This window comes from Anabrus simplex, chromosome 2, assembly GCF_040414725.1.
Source record: "Anabrus simplex isolate iqAnaSimp1 chromosome 2, ASM4041472v1, whole genome shotgun sequence".
In the NCBI taxonomy this organism is placed as follows: domain Eukaryota; kingdom Metazoa; phylum Arthropoda; class Insecta; order Orthoptera; family Tettigoniidae; genus Anabrus; species Anabrus simplex.
The window spans coordinates 1162209439-1162230177 of NC_090266.1; the positions used below are offsets into that span (position 1 = coordinate 1162209439).

General features: G+C 37.9%; 1 protein-coding gene across 1 annotated transcript in view; it reads right to left on the reverse strand.

Annotated features, from left to right (window-relative positions):
- LOC136863379 (phosphotriesterase-related protein) overlaps window positions 1-20739 on the reverse strand; it is a 137508-nt gene that overhangs the window by 70134 nt on the left and 46635 nt on the right. The window contains exons 3-4 of the mRNA XM_067139782.2: window positions 20047-20237; window positions 86-244 (exon numbers count right to left, since the gene is read on the reverse strand). Coding sequence (XP_066995883.2) covers window positions 86-244; window positions 20047-20237 — 350 coding nt within the window. The remainder of the gene's footprint in view (window positions 1-85; window positions 245-20046; window positions 20238-20739) is intronic.

The following is a 20739-nucleotide window of genomic DNA, read 5'->3' on the forward strand; positions in this document are numbered from 1 at the left end:
TCAATGGAGGATATGACTCACTGCTTGGAGAAACAAATTTCTACCTTAAGAAATAAGAGAATAATCACACCATTTGTATACTCACCGTGCAATGGCCATCCACTTCCTACCTCACCGATGAAACCACATTTGACATCAACAACATCATCACAGCCATGACACAGCTCAGAGTACATTAGTTGACACATATCTTCTCGAGACATTCTCAGCACACTTGGAGGCTGGACTGATGATACATAATAACCTACAAGCATTAAATTAGTACTCATCAACCTACTGTATTTGTGAGAGAGCACTTTTGTATGCACGTGCAGACTACAGAACAAGTAGCAATACTACACAAATGTAAGGCAGGTAGTGGAGCAGAGTACAATATGTTAAGAGATTTTATCCACTGTGTCCAACTGTCAAGGTGAATGATATCACAACATATATTTAATTATGGTAGATATCTTCCATAAATGTTTACTAAGTGAAAAAATGTTCCTGTATTTAGATTCAAGATATCAAAATGGTAGTTTACAATAACAAATCATTAAACTTTTTGTATGTATGAGACAACAAGCTTGTGTTATATCTTTATGAATAGGAGCTCGTAATAGGATAATCGCAACTCTAGGTCAGCATGGGAAGTAGGAGAAATGGAAAGAAGAGATGAGTCTTTCACCGACTGTATTCATATTGACCTTATGGATTCTTCCAGTTTTTTGGTGTTTACCCAGCTTTCTTCTTAAGCTACACTTCCCACATCAAGTCTGAAAAATGTGTCAAGATAATTCCCCAATGAGTTTTGATACCTGTTCTCCAAATGAATGTGAGAAGCAGAAATGAGGTCACCAGGTGCTGAGAAGAAGTGGACATAGAAGAGCTGGGATTGATGAGAGGAGAGCTCAATTATGTGAAAACAAGAGAATATGAAGATACAGAGATTGTCCTTCTACTTTGGTGCTTTTATGTTTGACCTTGTATCTTCTGTTTGTTGCTTCCTCTCTACAAACTAACCTGTCATGGTATTTATTCCGTTTTGTGTCCTTAACTATCTATATATGACTTGTTACTTTATTTAATAATAATAATAATAATAATAATAATAATAATAATAATAATAATAATAATAATAATAATAATAATAATAATAATAATAATAATAATAATAATAGCATATGGTCTCTGGACAGGCTTGCTGCAGGTCCTTTGACCTGACACCCGTGGGCAACATGCATGTCTGTGTGGATAGGGTCCTACCCTGATAGAAGACCACACATGCACGCGCGCGCACACACACACACACACACACACACCAGAGGAATTAACTAATGTTTTTTAACATCCTTGGTTTTCTTTATGACATTTCAATCTCTAATAGCCTTTATCACTCTTTCATTCTGCCATCTAGTTCCCTTCTCCTTTATCCTCCAGTTTTACCATTAATATCTACGACACAGTACTAAAGTTGTTTAAAAAAAGTTTCATTCCTCATTTGTATTTTGTGTTTCATTTCTGTGTAACTTTTTATTACCAAGTTTTGAAAGGCTATCTTACTTTTTCTTCTAATTTCCACCCCTTTATTTTTGGTATTTTCATTGTACTTGACATACAAGCAACCTCACTCTTAAAGTCGCTACTTAAAGCCTGTAGTTACTGTCTAAAAACTTGCTTGGGATAATCTTTGTGCCTCTTACTCCTCCTCCAATTAGTTTATCTGTTATCACATAATCAGTAATAGTTTTATATCTTCCATCAAAGCTGTATCTACTTATCATATGACTGTCTTGTTTCTTGAAGGAAGTATTTCTTATTAGAAGGTTATTTCTTCTTACACATATCTGTAGGAAATGTTCACCCTCAGTATTCCCTGTTCCATTTCCAAAGGGCTCATCACATTCTCAGAACTAGATCTATCTTCTCCAACCTGAGCATTCAAATTCCTTATTTGTGTGATGTATCATCTTGTTCTTGGTTTTCCAGGTCTCCAAAGAACTTTTCCTTCTTGTCATCATTGCATCCTTGTTGTGAGGCATATACTGAAATGAAATTATTGTAAAACTGATTTGTTCTAGATTTACTCTGGCTTTGATGATTCTTTCATCAATATCTTTGTGCAGCACCAAACGCATTCCATTCCTTGTCTCCTTGCAGTTACCCCTCCAGCACAACTTGTAACCTCCTTTCAACTTCCTTGAATTTGTCCCCTTCCATTTTGTCTTACTCAGCCCTAATATACATATCCCTCCATTCCATTATATCGACTATCTCTTTGCTCTTGCCTGTCAGTGTAATCACATTTAGGGTTCCCATTCTGTTTGTTTTTATAATTAAGTCCATTTCAAGTGCTGTGCCTTCCATTGGTAAATCTTTTCGCATTCCCCGGATGAACATTGGATTCCAAAAACTCACAATTTATTCCTGGAACACAAGAAGTGATGTCAACATTTGGTATAGTATTCATTTGAGGCTCATTCATACTTCAAAAGCAACTAAACACTACTCCTTTACTGACTCCCTAGGCCTAGCATAAACAAGGATCTTCTTTCAAGGTTTACTCGTTTAGTCTTTGAAGATCCCTCTTCTCCACAAGGCAGTGGTTTCCTTCTTCATTTTCCCCAGAAGAGACGGGTTGCATCATCCGTCAACTATACCATATCGAAGGGCTCCTTCTCAACCAGAGCTGCCTTTAAGGTCTTTCGCTATAACCCTGGCAAGGGGCCCTTAGAAGGTGCTTCCAACTCCATCACTTTCATTCCAGTTTTAAAGAATGAAATATAATCTTCCAACTGAGCAACAGACCACCTAATCTAACCAATACACAATAACCAGCAATAATACATGTACAGTTTGTTAGTTAGACTTCATTTTTTAATAGAAAAGAACAATAGCCCACTAACACATTCTCAGTCCTTAAGTTATATCACATATTTAACTAATACACAATAGGTAGCAATAATATAACATGAACAGTTTGTCAGTTAAACACGACTTATATACAGTAAAGAACAACAGCCCACTAGCACATTCTCAATCCTTTTAACTAATACACAATAACTAGTATGACAAAAAGCTTCACATTCATCCACCAGCAACCTGGAATATCTGCTCATGCTATGACTCATTCGTAAACAAGACATTCTCTACACTCTACCGGCCCACAACGTACTGGCTACCGATCTCCTTGTACCAGCTACTCCATGCCACATCATCAACTTACGTAAACTGTATCAGAAAACTCCAGCGTGTTCTTTGCTAACTTTGAATGTGATTAGTTTACCTTTCTCGAATCTTCCTTTTGACTTTATAAGCACCACTGTTCCCCACTCTTACTAGTCTGCGTGGCGTTGCAGTATATGTATGGGGAGCAGCGGCATCAACACCATGAAGCACTGTGAACTAAAAGCCTAAACTACACATTCATCATGGCACCAGGAAAGAGTGACATATGAACTTTGTTTCCACGAGCCTCAATTTAGAACTTTCACACCTTTAACACGTTCACTGCATATTTGTAGAGCATGACATACCCACCAATCGGCAAGATATTTGCGTGGAACTCTTTAAAAGTTGTAATAATTTGAATTTTTGAACGTTGGTACAAGTTATATCGAACTCGTGGACTTATCTCACTCACGCACCTGGAGCGTGATCCGCACAGTGGTTAAATATTGGTCATCGGGTGGATCACACGCAAGGCTCTCGGGTAGATTACTGTGTATTATTCTGTTAAAAATTAAATAACTGGAAAGGAGGTTCAACCTATTCAATACTCAAAAGAAAGAAACGTAGCAATCACATTTCTATTTAAATGGGACGGGTTTCGACCTTAGTCCAGGTCATCATCAGCCATAAAAAACATGTAAAATGTTTATGAATGTTGGAGGTCAGTTTCACACTCTGTTAGGCACAAAGACACGACACCACATTCTGTCCTGCACAAAGTCACAACACTACCAATCAACATGCGAAGATCAAAAAGGCTTGAATTCGCAGACGAACAAATCTGTAGTAGAAAGCCGCCAGCTCCCGGTGACCAGCGCGGCACACTCAAGGTCACGCGCTGCGGCCAAACACCAAGTAGAGTGGAGAACGTTTCGAAGGTCCAGAACCTGTCACGGCTGCGGGAAGCCAAGTATGTATATAAAAATATACGACGCCAATTAGTACAACCGAATGAGCACCCGTACTCCAGTTAAGTTCTTGGTAAACAGTTGACTTGAAAAAACAAGAACTTAACTGGAGTACGGGTGCTCATTCGGTTGTACTAATTGGCGTCGTATATTTTTATATACGTACTTGGCTTCCCGCAGCCGTGACAGGTTCTGGACCTTCGAAACGTTCTCCACTCTACTTGGTGTTTGGCCGCAGCGCGTGACCTTGAGTGTGCCGCGCTGGTCACCGGGAGCTGGCGGCTTTCTACTACAGATTTGTTCGTCTGCGAATTCAAGCCTTTTTGATCTTCGCATGTTGATTGGTAGTGTTGTGACTTTGTGCAGGACAGAATGTGGTGTCGTGTCTTTGTGCCTAACAGAGTGTGAAACTGACCTCCAACATTCATAAACATTTTACATGTTTTTTATGGCTGATGATGACCTGGACTAAGGTCGAAACCGGTCCCATTTAAATAGAAATGTGATTGCTACGTTTCTTTCTTTTGAGTATTGAATAGGTTGAACCTCCTTTCCAGTTATTTAATTTTTAACATCAATAATTTCAATACGGAACAATGAAATTTTTATCTTTAAATGTGTATTATTCTGTCGTGGATAACAAACAAATGCATAGGTATGATTACAAACAAAAATATATTCATATTTACACCTCTCTATTAAACAATTTTATGTTACAATGTTACATTACAAAATTGCCAACTGCCGAGGCGTTATTTCTTCTGTCGAAGCGCGCCATTTATTGGGTGGACCTCGTGATGTTGAAGGAACTGCATTGTCGGCCATCTGAACAAAATACAAAGAAATAAAATGATAACATAAAGCATCATGACTCAGTCAAAAATGATTACTACAAGTTCTTTCATGTCACTTATAAATATGATGCAAGAATAAATGACAATTACAAGTTCAGTCCTTTATTATTATATTATATTATATTATATTATATTATATTATATTATATTATATTATATTATATTATATTATATTATATTATATTATATTATATTATATTATATTATATTATATTTGCCTTTATTTGTAGTGGCGAAGTTAGGACTCATGGTCCTCTCTTACACTTAACCACACTTCATTAACAATGTACATCTGAGAGCAATATTCATAATCTTATCTTAAAACTACCATTACAAACTACAAACAAAGTGTGAAACAAAATAACATAAACTCTATAAATATTCTTAGTCATGTCTTAAAACTATCGTTACAAATTAAAAGTTGAATGACACAAAATATCATAAGCACAGTAAACGTACATTCATACACACATTCACTCTACCAGATTCATTCAGCCTGGCGGCACACATCGAGGAGATGCTCACGGCAAGACAACTTGAATGAATTTAAGGAATTTATGGCTCTAATGTTGTGGGGGAGAGAATTCCATATTCTAGCTCCATTTGCAACAAAGGAATGGCTAAATGCTGCTGACCTGCTGAGAGGGATAGCAAGTGTACTGGCGGAGCATGTGTTATGCTGGTGGAAAGAAGATAGGAAATTGAGTTGTGAAGATAAGTAGTATGGGATGTTCTCTTTTAATACTCGAAAGATTAATACTGCCACGTGGAGGTTTCTATATTGTTCAAATTTTAGAAGGGAAAGTTGTCGATAATAAGGGGTAACATGAACATCATAGCATAAGGAAAAGATAAATCTAATACATGAGTTCATAGCACATTGTAATGGGTTTAGTTGTTCTCTCGTGGCATCAATTAGTACTACGTCACAGTAAGAAAATATAGGGAGGATAAGAGTATTTATAAGCCTAATTCTCATGTTTAGTGGCAGCAAATTTTGATGATATTTTAGTGGGTGAAGGGACGCGTACACTTTTCTACAGGTATTTGTAATGTGCTCTCCCCAGTTAAGATTCTCGTTTATAATTACACCAAGATTTCTTACCGAGTTTTCATACGGAATAATTTTACCAGATAAAATTAGTGGAGGAATGTTTTTGTTTTTTGCCGCACTGATTTGCTTCATCTGCCCAACAATAATAGCTTTAGATTTTGATGGATTAATTAAAATACAGTTTTCATGAGCGTATGCACAGATAATATTTAAGTCAGAGTTCATATAACCTATTGCTTGATTGATGTCTGAAATTTTGGAATGATAATAGATCTGTAGATCGTCAGCATACAAGTGGTATTTACAGTGTCTTAGCCGTGTCGATATATCGTTGATATAGATAACAAAGCGAAGTGGTCCAAGTACAGAGCCTTGTGGTACTCCTGAATATTTCATTACCCATTCGGATGACCTATTCTGAAGAATTACGCGTTGTTTTCGTTCCGTAAGATATGAGAGAAAGAATTCTAGAGCTGTCCGTCCAAGGTGAAGCGATTTCAATTTAGCAACCAGTACGTCTATATTTACTGTGTCAAAAGCGCTGCTAAAATCAAGAAATGTAAGTAACATCACCTGCCTTTCGTCTATAGCACATCTCATGTCGTCTGTAACTTTCAGCAGGGCAGTGGCCGTACTGTGTCCCTTTTTGAAACCTGATTGTAAAGGGTCAAGTAGTTTGTATTTATTTAAATAGTTGGTTAATTGCACATGTACTATGCGTTCAAGAGGCTTGGAGAGAGATGAAAGTATGCAAACAGGTCGATAATCTGTTATAAGTACAGGTGAGGAAGTTTTAGGAACAGGATTTATAATGGCATTTTTCCACATTTTTGGGAAGAGGCCACTTGTGAGGCACGTGTTGTATATATGAGTAATGGCGGGAAGAATAATGTCAATGACATGTTGTATTATGAGTATGGGTATTTCATCAGGTTCTACAGCAGATGTGATTGATAATACCTCGCGTTTCACGTCAATCTCTGTGACTTCGCGAAATTCAAAGAATGGCCTATTTGGTGGTGGCTGGTTCAGCTGTGATATTATGTGTATTTCCGGTTTAATTTTTATTTCAGAAAAATGAGCATTCAATCTCTCCAGAGAGATGTCTGGATTACATGGCTGGGGCAAAGCTTTCCCAATTCCAATGAAACGAAGTTGTTTCCAAGTGTTTGACACATTTAAATTTCCAGCCAGGTGATTGTAAAAAGAAAATTTCTTATTTCGAATTATTACTTTAATTCTATTCCGAAGTGTCCGATACTGTTCAAGCGCACTGGAAGAGTGTGTGCGTCTGTAGAGCCAGTGTAACGCGTCACGGTGAGACATCATTTGTTTAATGTCATCGGTCAGCCATGGAGAAGGAGGTCGGGAGACTTTGGCCGTACGCTTAGGTGCATGTTTATCAAGGAGACCAAGTATAAATGAACTTAAAGTTTCAACTTTCTTATCGATACCATTTATATTTTTTACGTCATCCCAAGGACAATTCAAGGCGTCAACTCTCAGACGATCTAAGTTTATATGTTTAATGTCCCTGAATGTGATGTATCTGGACTTATACTTCAGTACTTTGAGCGAGTAAGACAAGTATATTAAGTCATGTGTCGATATGCCAGGGGTAGGAATTTGTCCATGTGACACTATTTTCTGTGGGTTGTTAGTGACCATTAAGTCAATTAGTGTATGTGAAGATGAGGTATGATTTGTCGGTTTTAGTGGAAGTATTGTCATGTCACACGTCTGGAAAATACTTAAGAGTTGCTTTGTATCTCCAGCCTGTTCCAGTAAATTAGTATTGAAGTCTCCAAATATTAAAATATGTTCATAAGCAGGTGATAGTCTCTGCAGGATGTCTTCAATGTCTGAGAGGTGACCTACCCGTGGTGGCCGATAAACAACTCCTATTAGGGCTTTAACTGTTGTCACAGTGATCTCGGCAAAAATGAACTCAGGTCTCGGGTCGATACAGTGGGCAGATGTGCATACGATTTTACATTTAATATCATCTCTACAGTACAAGGCTACTCCTCCACCTCTTTTATCTATTCGGTCATGCCTGTAAATATTATAGCCCGTTATGTGTTCCATACTACTAGGGATAGTTGTGCGTAACCAGCTCTCACTGATACAAGCTACGTGTATATTACTGTTTTCAAGGAGAACTGTTAGCTCGTCATGGTGAGCAGGTACGGATTGAGAATGTAAATGAATGCAGTTCAATGAACGTGCGTTGGCCTGAAATACTTTCACTAATGAGCTCTGGGAGCGGGGTGTCTCCGTTCTCAGATAGGAGAGGTTAGGGGTAGGGGGACAGTCAGGTCCACAGCTGGCAGTGGTTATAACAGTACTCATCACACAAAGCAGAATACCAAGAAGAATACATGCTTCTTACCTGCGTATTTCCTCTGATATCACACCGGCTTTTCATGCACTCAATCACATTCACACTCAATAATAAAATACTATAATACGAACTTAAACTAATCCACATTGTCGTTACTTCACACTGTTTCACCCCCTAGCTGCTTGAATAACTTATTACAGTATGGTGGTGGAATTTATTTCAAAAGTGGAATCAGTCATAATTCTCTTGCAGTAATAATAAACAGAAATTACATTGTCTTACCTCACAGTGAAATTGTCTTGCTGCTCAAAGATCCCAAAAAGAATGATGACGTATGACAAAAACTGCAGAGAGGAAATACGCAGGAAACGGAATATGCATGCGCAACTCTGGCTACGGATGGACCTGCTAGTAGACTGGACTTACACAATGTGCGGGATGACAAGGAGAGTCTTTCTTACCACGCACGAAACCTGTAATTTATGTTTCCTAGCACCTGTCCCATGACGCGCTAGGCGCGTAATTCGCACATGCTTATAAACTAGCGTCATACACCCACCGCGTGATCCGCACTAAACATGTTAAGATTGGTTGTAACTTGTGCAATTTTCACTCATCGTTCATGAGCATTTCCATCATAAAAACTTTTCTCTTCAAAAATTTCCAAGGAGATTTAACCTGGAGTTGGATATGGTGAAGATTAATGAACTTGCACTCTCCTCTCCTTTTTTGGAACTCTGTTTTGTCTTTTAAGGAATGTTACATTAGTCCTGACAATTTATTCCTTTTACTCAATTGTGCACTACTGCAATATGCATTCCTATTTAAAGCTAGTTATTCTATTTAAGATTCCTTGCACATGTGATTGGACATTTAATTATTTTAAGCACTCTGCTACCATGAATGTTACAAAGACTAGACAATAAGAAAGAAGAGAGAGAAAAGTGATTTTAGGGCATGGGGTTTTGAACTTCTAGGCCGGAACATTGTTGTTGCTGTACCTTATGCTATCATTCACACTCGAAACCATACCTGTGTTGATGTGAAATATTTAGAATTTATTCACCTTTCCCACTGAGTCCTGTTATATTTTGTAATGCTCGATGTAATCAGAAAAAACTTTGTATTTTGTTCTTGCTTGAGTTTGATTGTTTTAGGAATATTCCCCTATTGTTCAAATTTGCCTATTTTTATATTGTTGGAGAAAACATTGCAAAAATTGTAATTATGTGAGTTCTACTTTCAAATGTGTACATATTATTTTTTCATTATTGCGTTCACCTTTGTTGAGTACTGCTCTAGCTCATTAGGTTTCTAATGAATACAACTCTGATGATGATGTTGTTTGTTGTTGAAAGGGGCCTAACAGCTAGGTCATCAGCCCCTAATGGTACGAGGTGAAATGAAATGAAATGATAATTAAAACTTCAAAACGTATCCACTGACTAAAATCTAAAATGAATGGTAATGAAAAAATTACCATGAATCCAAAACAATCAGTGGATCCAATGCTTGTTGTCCAAAGGCATCCAAAATCCTGGTCACTGGCCCCTCATAATTGTACTAATCACTGGTAAAGCAGAACCATGGTGTTCCTCCTATTGTGGTACTAATCACAGGTAATGCAGACTCATGGTGGTACTAATCACAGATAATGTATACCCATGGTATGTCACACATAATGGCATGAATCACAGGTAACACAGACCTATGGCGTTCCTCACATAAGGGTTCAATCCACAAGCAACACAGACTTATGACGCTCCTAACTTAGTGGGACTAATCATGGGCGCCAGTATTCCCGTGGTTTTCCTCACATAGTGGAACTAATCAGAGGCCTTGGATATTCATGGTGGTGCTCACATAGTGGTACTAATCAAAGGCAATATAGACCCACGGTGTATCACACATTATGGTACCACCCACAGGTAACACAGACCCAGGGTGTTCCTCATATACTGGTACTACTCATAGGTAACGCAGAGCCATTCTGAACACGGGGAACCAATGCAATTCAGTGCAGTGCACGGCAGCTCCTAACGCATGGACGCCAGTCCATGTGCCGAGCACCCGCTCCGCCGCCTCGATGGAATGCACATGATAGTACTAATCACAGGAAATGCCCAGACCCACGGTGATCCTAACATAATGGTACTAATCGTAAGTAACGTCGACCCATAGTGTTCCTCACTTAATGGTAGGCCTACTAAACACAAGTAATCGCATGGTTCCAAATACATCATCCCTTGGTTGCCCCTTTCAGATGCCTCTTATGAAAGGCAGGAGATATCATGGGTGTAACCTTTGTCTTAAAAAATGGAGCACCGGACAAAGAAAGGCAAGAGCCACAAAGGGTATGAAAATTGAAAGACTCCCTACGCCCCAAATACTCCAATACCGTTGGAGTCAGAAAAGAACGCGAGTTGATCAAGGGAGGTCGGACAGAATAGAGGAAAGTGAGGAGCCTGGCACAAGTAAGAGGAAGCAATGCCTGGACTCAGCTAAGGCCCCATGGTTGCCAACCCAAGCTCCCAAGCTGAGAGCCTCTGGGGCACCTTTTAGTCACCTTTTACAACAGGCAGGGGATACCATGGGTGTATGCTTCCTCTGTGTTCCCTTTAAGAACTCTGGCCTTCCTCCATTTGTAGGATTTTTCCTTTATTATGCAATCAATGTAGACTCTCATATTATTCTTATTTAATATTTCATCTTGCCTACCAGCATTTCTGGAATTTTATTGTCTAGCCACCACAGCACTAGCAATACCTAATACATCATGAACAGTTTGTCCGTTAGACGCCACTTTTAAACATTAAAGAACAATAGCCCACTAACACAAGGAGCCTCCGTGGCTCAGACGGCAGTGCGTCGGCTTCTCACCGCCGGACACCGTGGTTCAAATCCCGGTCACTCCACGTGAGATTTGTGCTGGACAAAGCGGAGGCGGGACAGGTTTTTCTCCGGGTACTCCGGCTTTCCCTGTCATCTTTCATTCCAGCAACACTTTCCATTCTCATTTCATAGCATCTATCACTTTGGGAGTGGTGACCCCATCGTACTAATAGCCTATATCTGCTTCATTCATTACATCCCTGACCTGGTCAATGACTGGGAAACAGGTTGTAGGTTTTCAGCCCACTAACACATCCTCAGTCCTTCAAATATGCCAGAGTATTGGTGGGACCACTTATCTACCGAGCTCTAAGGGGGGGGAGGGTGAAGAGCTTGAGGAACCTGCACTGTGCACGCAACCTATCCAAATGAGCTTGTTGTGAAAACATCACTACATTGCCTCAGGTTCATGCATCTCGGTTACTAAATGACAAAGGAGCCAGGAGGTTGCATAAGAAAGTAAAACAGATTCATAGCAGGGAGCGAGAAGTGAAGTCTTTGCAAGTGTGAATACTAAATAAAACAGAAAGAGAGCAGCACATTACACATAGGTGTGAGTAAAGCCATTATTAGGAGCAGAAAGAGAATACTGGGAAAAGGACTGCATTATGGTGGGAACTATAGATGAATTTACTACATAGGTGATGATAGCGATGAAGAGGAAATTCAGACTGCAGACAGCAATAACAACAACCAATGCAATATCTTATGATAGTGAGAATTGTGATGGTGAGGATGTGTAGTGTGCCAATACTAGAGGCATAGGGACACGTGCACTTCACCAGCTGAGGTATATCAGTATACATAAAAAAGGACAGAAGTCACATATTATTATGTGCCAAAATCAGAAAATTGTAATTTATCCAGCTCTGGAGTAAAACAAAATACTGTAACGGTGTATGCATTACAGCAGTACATATTTTATTTAGGTATGTATTATTATAATTGTCATTATATGATATCAAACACACATTGAAGATAAGTTACTTAGAAAAAAATCTTTTAGAGAAAACTTTCTGTATTCTGTACCAGCAATTCATCCACCTTCTTGAATTCTACACACACAGCATTCCACTGCATGGCATCAGACTTAACTAATGGTTTTGAGCCAATTGTCATTCAACCCGACCGCCCCAATCAATGACCGTGCCGAGCCACAGTATGCGTGCAGGCAGCACTAGGGACCTCAGTCTGCTAATTAATTGGTTCCACCAGTAGAGTGTGTGTATTCAGTCCATAATTAATATTTGATTACAATGATTTCCAGTGAAGTCATCATCATCGTCGTCGTCATAATAATGCATTTCTCCTGACCAGCTTCCACGGGGATGGGATGATTATGGCACCTTGCCATCTTCCTCTATTCAATCACCAGTATTCCTCCTTAACTGTGTTCCAATCTAGGTTCTTTAATCATTTTCAACCATCTTATTCTGTGTTTCCCTCTTGCCCTCTCATTTCTTATCTGGGTCTCCATAATCTATGCTTTGGCATCCTTCTCTCCTCCATCCTCTTAATCTGTCCAAGCCATCTAAGTTTATCGCTCTCCATTCTGTTAAGGGAGACATCAAAGTGTAAACTGTTTGTTACAGTACATTTTTGTGTTAAAGATTCCATGGTCTACCAAAATGAATACACACTCTTTGTCTGAGACTGTATTATCATTTTATGAGCATCATGTACAGGTTGATAAAATTTCAAATATATTGCATTATTCATCATGCCAGCTGAAATATTCCAGCTCAATTCAAGGTAATCTGTCTTCCCTGCTGGCCAAACATGATCTTACATAGAAATATCTGCAAATTCTATTTCATTCCAACTTCCCTACAAAGTTTCCCTTAGGAAAGCCAGTGCTTGAAGGGGTCTCATCCAGTCATACTAACAATTGGATGCCTCAGAGCCAAAATGACCTCAGACTACACTCTTACTTTAAATGGGTGAGGTATCCAGCTTGCTTAAAACTTCGTGAAGCCGCAAGATTTTTTTTTTTTTTTTTGGATCAGAATGTCAAATGGGCCACTTTAGGCAAGTTGAACTAGCACTGTAGGATGAGCCAAATGCAGAGTTAAGGTTCCCATGTAGTAACTTGTGGGAAACTATGAAACATGTTGGTAGCTTAAGACAGCAGGATAGTGGCTAAGGAAGTGGAATCCATAAAAACTCGCACAATTCTGAGTCCAGTATGGAGGTAAGAACTCGCATAGGAATATTAGGATAGAGCACCTATCCTTTCCATTCTTTTTGGAGGAGTCGATGGTTAAAAAAAAATGTTTACTGCTTCCAAGGAATTTTACCTAGTGTATAGTCTTAAACATAGTCATATTTTTTGTAGGCTTTGTCTGTGACTATGGATTAATTATCTACGAATAACTGAAATTTTCTCACCATTTTACACACACAAACGCATCCAAAAAGGATCAATTTAAATATTTCAGAAACTCTAGAAACTCTTCAACACATGCTCAATGATAAAAGTGAAAATGAATATATAAACACAATATTAAACTACACACACACACATGCGCGCACACATGCGCGCACACACACACACACACATACAAAATTGACCCAACATAGATGTTCATCATCATCATCTCCCTTTATCCAGCTGTAGCCGGGTAGGGGCAAATATTGTTCCTCTCCACTTTCTTCGGTCTTTCCACCACTCCTCCTCGAACACTGTGTCCCAGTCCAGGTTTCTTTCTATAATACTGCATTGGATTGTATCCTTCCATCTCAATCGTGGTCATCCACGGCCTCTACTTCCTTGCATTTGCATTTCCATCACCTTTTTTGGTTCTCTCGTCACTCATTTGCTTTATGTGCCCAAACCATCTTAGTCGGCTCTTCTCTATTCTATCATTAATTTTTTCCACTCCAATTTCTTCCCGGATTTCCTCATTCCTTATTTTATCTCTTCTACTCTTCTGTATCATACTCCTCAAGAACTTCATTTCGGCTGCCTGTATTCGACTCTCATCCTTCTGTCACTGTCCACGTTTCTGCTCTGTAAGTTGTTATGGGTACGTACATCTTGTACATACTATCCTTTGCTTCCATTGGCACATCTTTGTCCCACAACATGTTTCTTACACTATGATAGAAACAACTTCCAGCTTGAATCCTCTTATTAATCTCACCATCCAGTCAAGCATTCTCCATTAATTCACTCCCCAGTTATTTGAACATTTCCACCACTTCCAGGGGCTTGTCTGCAAGTCTAATCTGACCTTTCCCTTCTTTCTCCCTTCTAGTCATAACAAGAGTTTTACTCTTTTCTACACTTACTTTCAATCCATATTCTTTGATCTTCCCATTCACCACATTCAACTGTTCTTGAACCTTCCTGTCGTCTTCTCCCCAAATCACAATATCATCTGCAAACAACATCATGTTCTCTTCCTCCATATGCTGCTTTTGCTGTTCTCATGATGTCATCCATTACTATTGTAAACAGGATTGGTGATAGAACACTTCCCTGTCTCAGCCCACTAGTTATTTTGAACCAACTTGTCCTGCCAACTTGTGTTTGCATGCAACTACAACATTCCTTATACAATGCCAAGATCATTTTTATTAATCCTTGTCCAATTCCTTATTGCACCAGACTGTCCCAAACTTTAGTCCTGGGGACACTGTCATATGCCTTTTCAACGTCAATGAGTGTCATCACCATATCATTCCCGTACTCCCATTACTTTTCCATTAGATGTCTCATAATGAAACAAAACTGATTTTCCTATATTTGATTCTCAACCCTCAACCATATTCTACTTTCCAGTATCCTTACCATTATCTTAGCAATATGGGATTTTAGAGTAATTCCCCTGTAGTTCTTCAAAACTTTCTTATTGCCTTTCTTGAAAATCGGGATGATTATTCCTTTTTGCCAATCCTCACGGACCTCCTTATTCCCCCAGACATTCCTGGGAACCCGATATGTCCACTGGAGGCCTAGAGCTCCAGCTGCCTTTACCATCTCCACTGAAATTTCATCTATTCCAGCAGTTTTTCCATTCTTCATCTTTCTTACTGTCATTTCAATTTCATTCATTGTAATTTCTTTATCCATTTCTTCATCAACTAATTGCCTTTCCTGGTCATCCGTTGAATGACTGTCATCTGTTCTTATGTTCAGCAGCTTCTGAAAATACTCTCTCCATCTATTTCTTATTTCTTCTGGCTTTGTTAATATTATGCCACCTTCATCCTTCACAAATCTGGTGTTTACTTGATCTCTCTTTTTGTTTCTTAAGATACCATAGAGTAATTTCTTGCTGCCCTGCATATCACCTCTCAATTTCTGTGTGAATAAGGCCCAGCTTTTCCTCTTTTCTTCCTCCACTACTTTCCTGGCCAAATTCTTTGCCTCCACATATTTTCTTCTACTTTCTTCAGTCTTAGATGTTTTCTATGTTTTCCATGCTATTTTCTTTTCCTTCACTTTAATCTTTACCCTATCATTCCACCAGTGTGTCTCTTTGTCTTTCACATTTCCTGGTATGTGGTTTCTACCCAATACCTTTTCTGCACATCCAACCAGTGCTCCCTTAAATCTTTTCCATTCATCTTCAACATTCCCCACCTCCGTCCTGTGTACCAAGGGTATTATTTCCCTTTGAAATTCTTCTTGTATGCTTTTCTCCTTCAGCTTCCATACTGTAATTCTTTTCTCTCTTCTTAATGGGGGTTTTTCAATCTTTCCGACTTTCAATTTTCCTATCACAACTCTATGATCGCCACCAAAGGCTTCTTCAGGCATAGCTGTTACATCTAAAAGGTTCTTCCGGTGTTCTTTCTCTATGTAATCAATCATGGTCTTTGTTCGTCTGTCTCCTCAACCATACCTTGTAATCTTCTGACTGTTCTTCTTCCTAAACCAGGTGTTTCCAAAAAATCATTTGATTCCTCATGCAAAAATCCACCAACAACTCGCCTTCTGGATTTACATTTCCATATCCAAAGGGCCCTACAACATCTTCCTTTCCTTGTCTTTCCATTCCAACTTGTGCATTTAGATCTCCCATCAATAGCACTTCCTTATCTTCTATCTGTCTCTCCACTTCCTCTAGATGTTATAAATTTATAATATTCATAGATGCTACTCTCAAATGAAATAGTTTAATATTGTTTGAAAACAACTGTGTATCATGTAGTGCAACAATTAAATTTCATAATTTCACCACCTGATGATGGAGCCTAGACCCTGAAAAGCATTATAGACTGCAACATTTAATAAAAATTGTGACTGGTTTTAATTATTCATTGAGAATTTTATACAGGTTTGGTGCGGGTGGGATCACACAATTGCTAGGCTCCATTTTTCTTTCTCGCTTCTGCACTTCCTACATCAGAATCAAAAATCTGTTAAGACAATATCCACACTTCTGATGAAGCTGGGAAGGAGACACGAACACATTGGGGGCTATTAAAAGAACTGGAATTGATGAGGAGGTGGCTGAGATGTTGGGATTGTCTTTCTCCTTTTGTGTTTGCATATTTGTCTTTGTCTCTTCTTTCTGTTGTTCTCTCTTCCCACATTTTCCTATCACTGAGATCCTATTATGTGTTCCTATCTATATATATAAAATAACTTGTCCTGACTGACTGACTGACTGATTCATCATCGTCGAGCCAAAACTACTGGACATAAAAAAATGAAATTTTGGGGATACATTCATATTAAGATGTAGGTGCTCGCTAAGAGAGGATTTTTGGATAGTCCATTCCTAAGGGGGTGAAAAAGGGGATGAAATTTTAAAATGAGTGTATCTATATCTCAAAACTTTAAAAGTTTATAGATGTAAAAATTGGTATTTAAAATCTTCTTTAAAAATAAGGAAAAACTTTCTTTTGTTTTCAGAAAATCCCAATAGGAGGGGTGAAAAAGGGTGAAAAAGGGTGAAAAAGGGGTTGAATGCCTTTAATCAGGATACCAGTACTTATATCTCAGAAACTGAAGATATCACAGACCTGAAAATTGGTATTTTTGATCTCTTTTAAAAACAAAGAATATCTTTTTGTTTTTGGAAAATCCAATTAATGGGAGGGTGAAAAGGGGGGTGAATTTTTAAAATGAGTGTATTTATATCTCAAATCTTTGAAAGTTTACAAATGTAAAAATTGGTATTTAGAATCTTCATTAAAAATAAAGAAACACGTACTTTTTTGTTTTCGGAAAATCCCAAAAGGAGGGGTGAAAAAGGGGTTGAATGCTTTTAATGAGGATACTTATATCTCAGAAACTGAAGATATTACAGACCTGAAAATTGGTCTTTGGGATCTCTTTTAAAAATAAAGAAACACATATTTTTTTGTTTTTGGAAAATCCAATTAATGGGGGGCTGAAAAGGGATGAATTATTAAAATGAGTGTATCTATATCTCAAAACTTTTAAAGTTTATAGATGTAAAAAATGGTATTTAGATTCTCCTTTAAAAATAAACATGTATTTTTTTTTTGTTTTTTGAAAATCCCAATAGGAAGGGTGGAAAAGGGTGAAAAAGGGTTGAATGCCTTAAATGAGGATACTTACATCTCAGAAACAGAAGATATTACAGACCTGAAAATTGGTATTTGGGATCTCCCTTGAAAATAAAGAAACACGTATTTTTTTGTTTTTGGAAAATCTAATTAATGGGACTTAAACAGGAGTGACAAATTTGGGTGAATTTTTAGAAAGACTATGTTTACAGTATATCTCAGAAACGTAAAATGTTACAGACGTAAAAATTGGTATTTGGAATCTCCTGTAAAAGTAAAGAAACTTAAGTGATTTGTTTTTGGAAACTTCACTTAAGGGGAGGGGTGAAATTTTAAAATGAGCATTTCTACAGTATATCTCAAAAACTTAACAGGTTACAGAAGTGAAAAATAGTATTTTTTATCTCTATTGAAATTAAAGAAACATGTATTTTTTATTTTCTGAAAAACCAATTGGGTGGAGGGGTAAAAGTGACTCAAAATGGGGTTAAATTCTTTTAATTAGGATACTGATATCTCGAAAGCTGAAGATGTTACAGATGTGAAATTTGGTATTTGAAATTTCTTTAAAAATAAAGGAATACGTATTTTTTGTTTTCAGAAATCCACCTAAAGGGAGGAGGGAAATTGAAAAATTTGTTGAATTATTTGTATGAGGATACTATTATCTCAAAAATGAAAGATTTTGCAGACGTGAAAATTGGTATTTGGAATCTGCTTTAAAATTAAAGAAACACGTATTCTCAGAAAATCAAATGAAAGGGGGGGAGGTGAAAAATTAATTGAATTAATTGTATGAGGATACTTACATCTAATAAAAACTAAAGTTGTTACAGATGTAAAAATTGATATTTGGATCTCCTTTAAAAACAAAGAAGAAAGTGTTTTTGGGCAAAATCATTTTGGGGGGTGACGGTGAAGAATTCCTTTTATGTGGACTCATATCTCAAAAACTGAAGATGTTAGAGTTGTGATAATTGGTATTTGGAATCTCCTTCAAACATAAGGAAACATGCCTTCTTTTTTTTTCAGGGGGAGGGGGTGGTAAATCAACTTAACAGCAGTGGGGTGAAAAAGGAGTTGAGACCAATTGATTTTACTGTTCATAATGTACTTATTCTGATCATAAATTGATCATTTTTAATCCTTCCTGGGTGTTTCCAAGAACTAGCTTTTCCTTTGGAGTAGATAAATTTAGATTACAGTAGATTCTCCTGGCATATAAATAAAAATTTAAACACATTTGAAATAAACTATATGAATGATATTGACCATGTAATTGTTCACCTCTATAATAAGGTCAATAATTCACGGAAGTATATCATTCGTGTCGCCAGAAATCTCGCGCACTTGCCTATGCACGACGATGGTGCTGGTCACATTGTCAGCAATGACAATGGCAGAGGGTGTAATTTACCGCTAAGTAGCGGTCTTGCATCTTGCTGTGGGTTCCAGACCATTAATAATAATAATAATAATAATAATAATAATAATAATAATAATGTTCTTGACCGTCGTCAAAATGTGTGGACCGCGCTGTAAACGGGTCCTGGCCAGGTAATGACTACGTTTGCAGTCCGGGCGCGGGTTCAGTACTGCCAAGGCACCCAAGATGACACCACGCCGGATCTCCTCAAGTATTTGATCCATATTAAAATGTTTATAGGGAAAGATGGCAAAGATTTAGGGACCCAACTGGCCAGGTGGAATATCTGGACAGCCCGGGAAATACAAAATCGATTGCTGGAAAGAAAGAATGAAAAATGGGAGTAACTTTGCCGTAATCTCTCAGAAAACGAGTGAGATCATGAATTTTAGTGGATTCTCTCAGAAAATGAGTTAGAACGAAAATTTCGGCGGATTATATTTAAAATGTTAAGCACTCAATTATAAATTTCATTATAATACCATACCAAAGCACGGGTATCTTGCTAGTCCTTTTATATATGGCATAATTATTCTCTTTGCTAGTGGCTTTACGTCATACCGACACAGACAGGTCTTATAGCGACAATGGGATAGGAATAGGCTAGGAGTGAAAAAGAAGCAGTCATGACCTTAATTAAGGTTCAACCCCAGCATTTGCCTGATGTGAAAATGGGAAACGAGGGAAAACCAACTTCAGGACTGCCGACAGTGGGATTTGAGCCCGCTATCTCCCAAATGCAAGCTCACAGCTGCACACCCCTAACCGCATGGCCAACTTGCCCGGTACATAATTCTTCCATACAAAGTATCATATTTCACTAGTCATTACAAAAATATACACTCTTTTCATACTCCAATAAGCAGACTCACCAGTTCCAGCTATAACATGAACACCTGTAGTACAGGATACTTCACACATTAACTTCAGATCTCTTTTTATACCATGTGATGTGTTCTCAACAACTGCACCTCCACCAAGTTTTTTATAAATCTCCATTTCCCTTTTGATAGCTGCATGAGTTCTATCATCATAAAAAGCCAAATTATCATGACTACTGTACCTGAAACATTACAAGAACAAATAATGATGTGTATTAATTCAGAGCCTCCAAAGTGAAACTGTTTCAGTTAAGTTCTAACAGTGGTTTTACTGTTGCACTGACTCATACAGGTTTTGGTGACACTAGGATGTAAAAGTTTTCAACTGGTCATATAGTAAACGTGCAATTAATTAAGGTATAGTGTGATGTAAATAAGAAGGTTTTTTTAGTTCTTGCATGTGGTATTGGACTTGAAAATGCATTTACTTTTTGAGAACATACTAAGTTATAAATTGTGTGACAAAATTGTTTTTGAGAACCAATGGTACTAAATTAAAAATTCTGTGTGGAAATCATTTTTGAGGGCTGGACAACTAGTTTTGCATGTAATCTAAACCACAGGCTCACTCCGTCACTCTGTCTGGGTTTAAATAAAATAGGTTGTGTGCTGTAGGACTTTAATAAATTAATTTTGCTATCCCTAGCCTCGGCCATTACCTTCTTGATTTGGAATCTGGGTGAA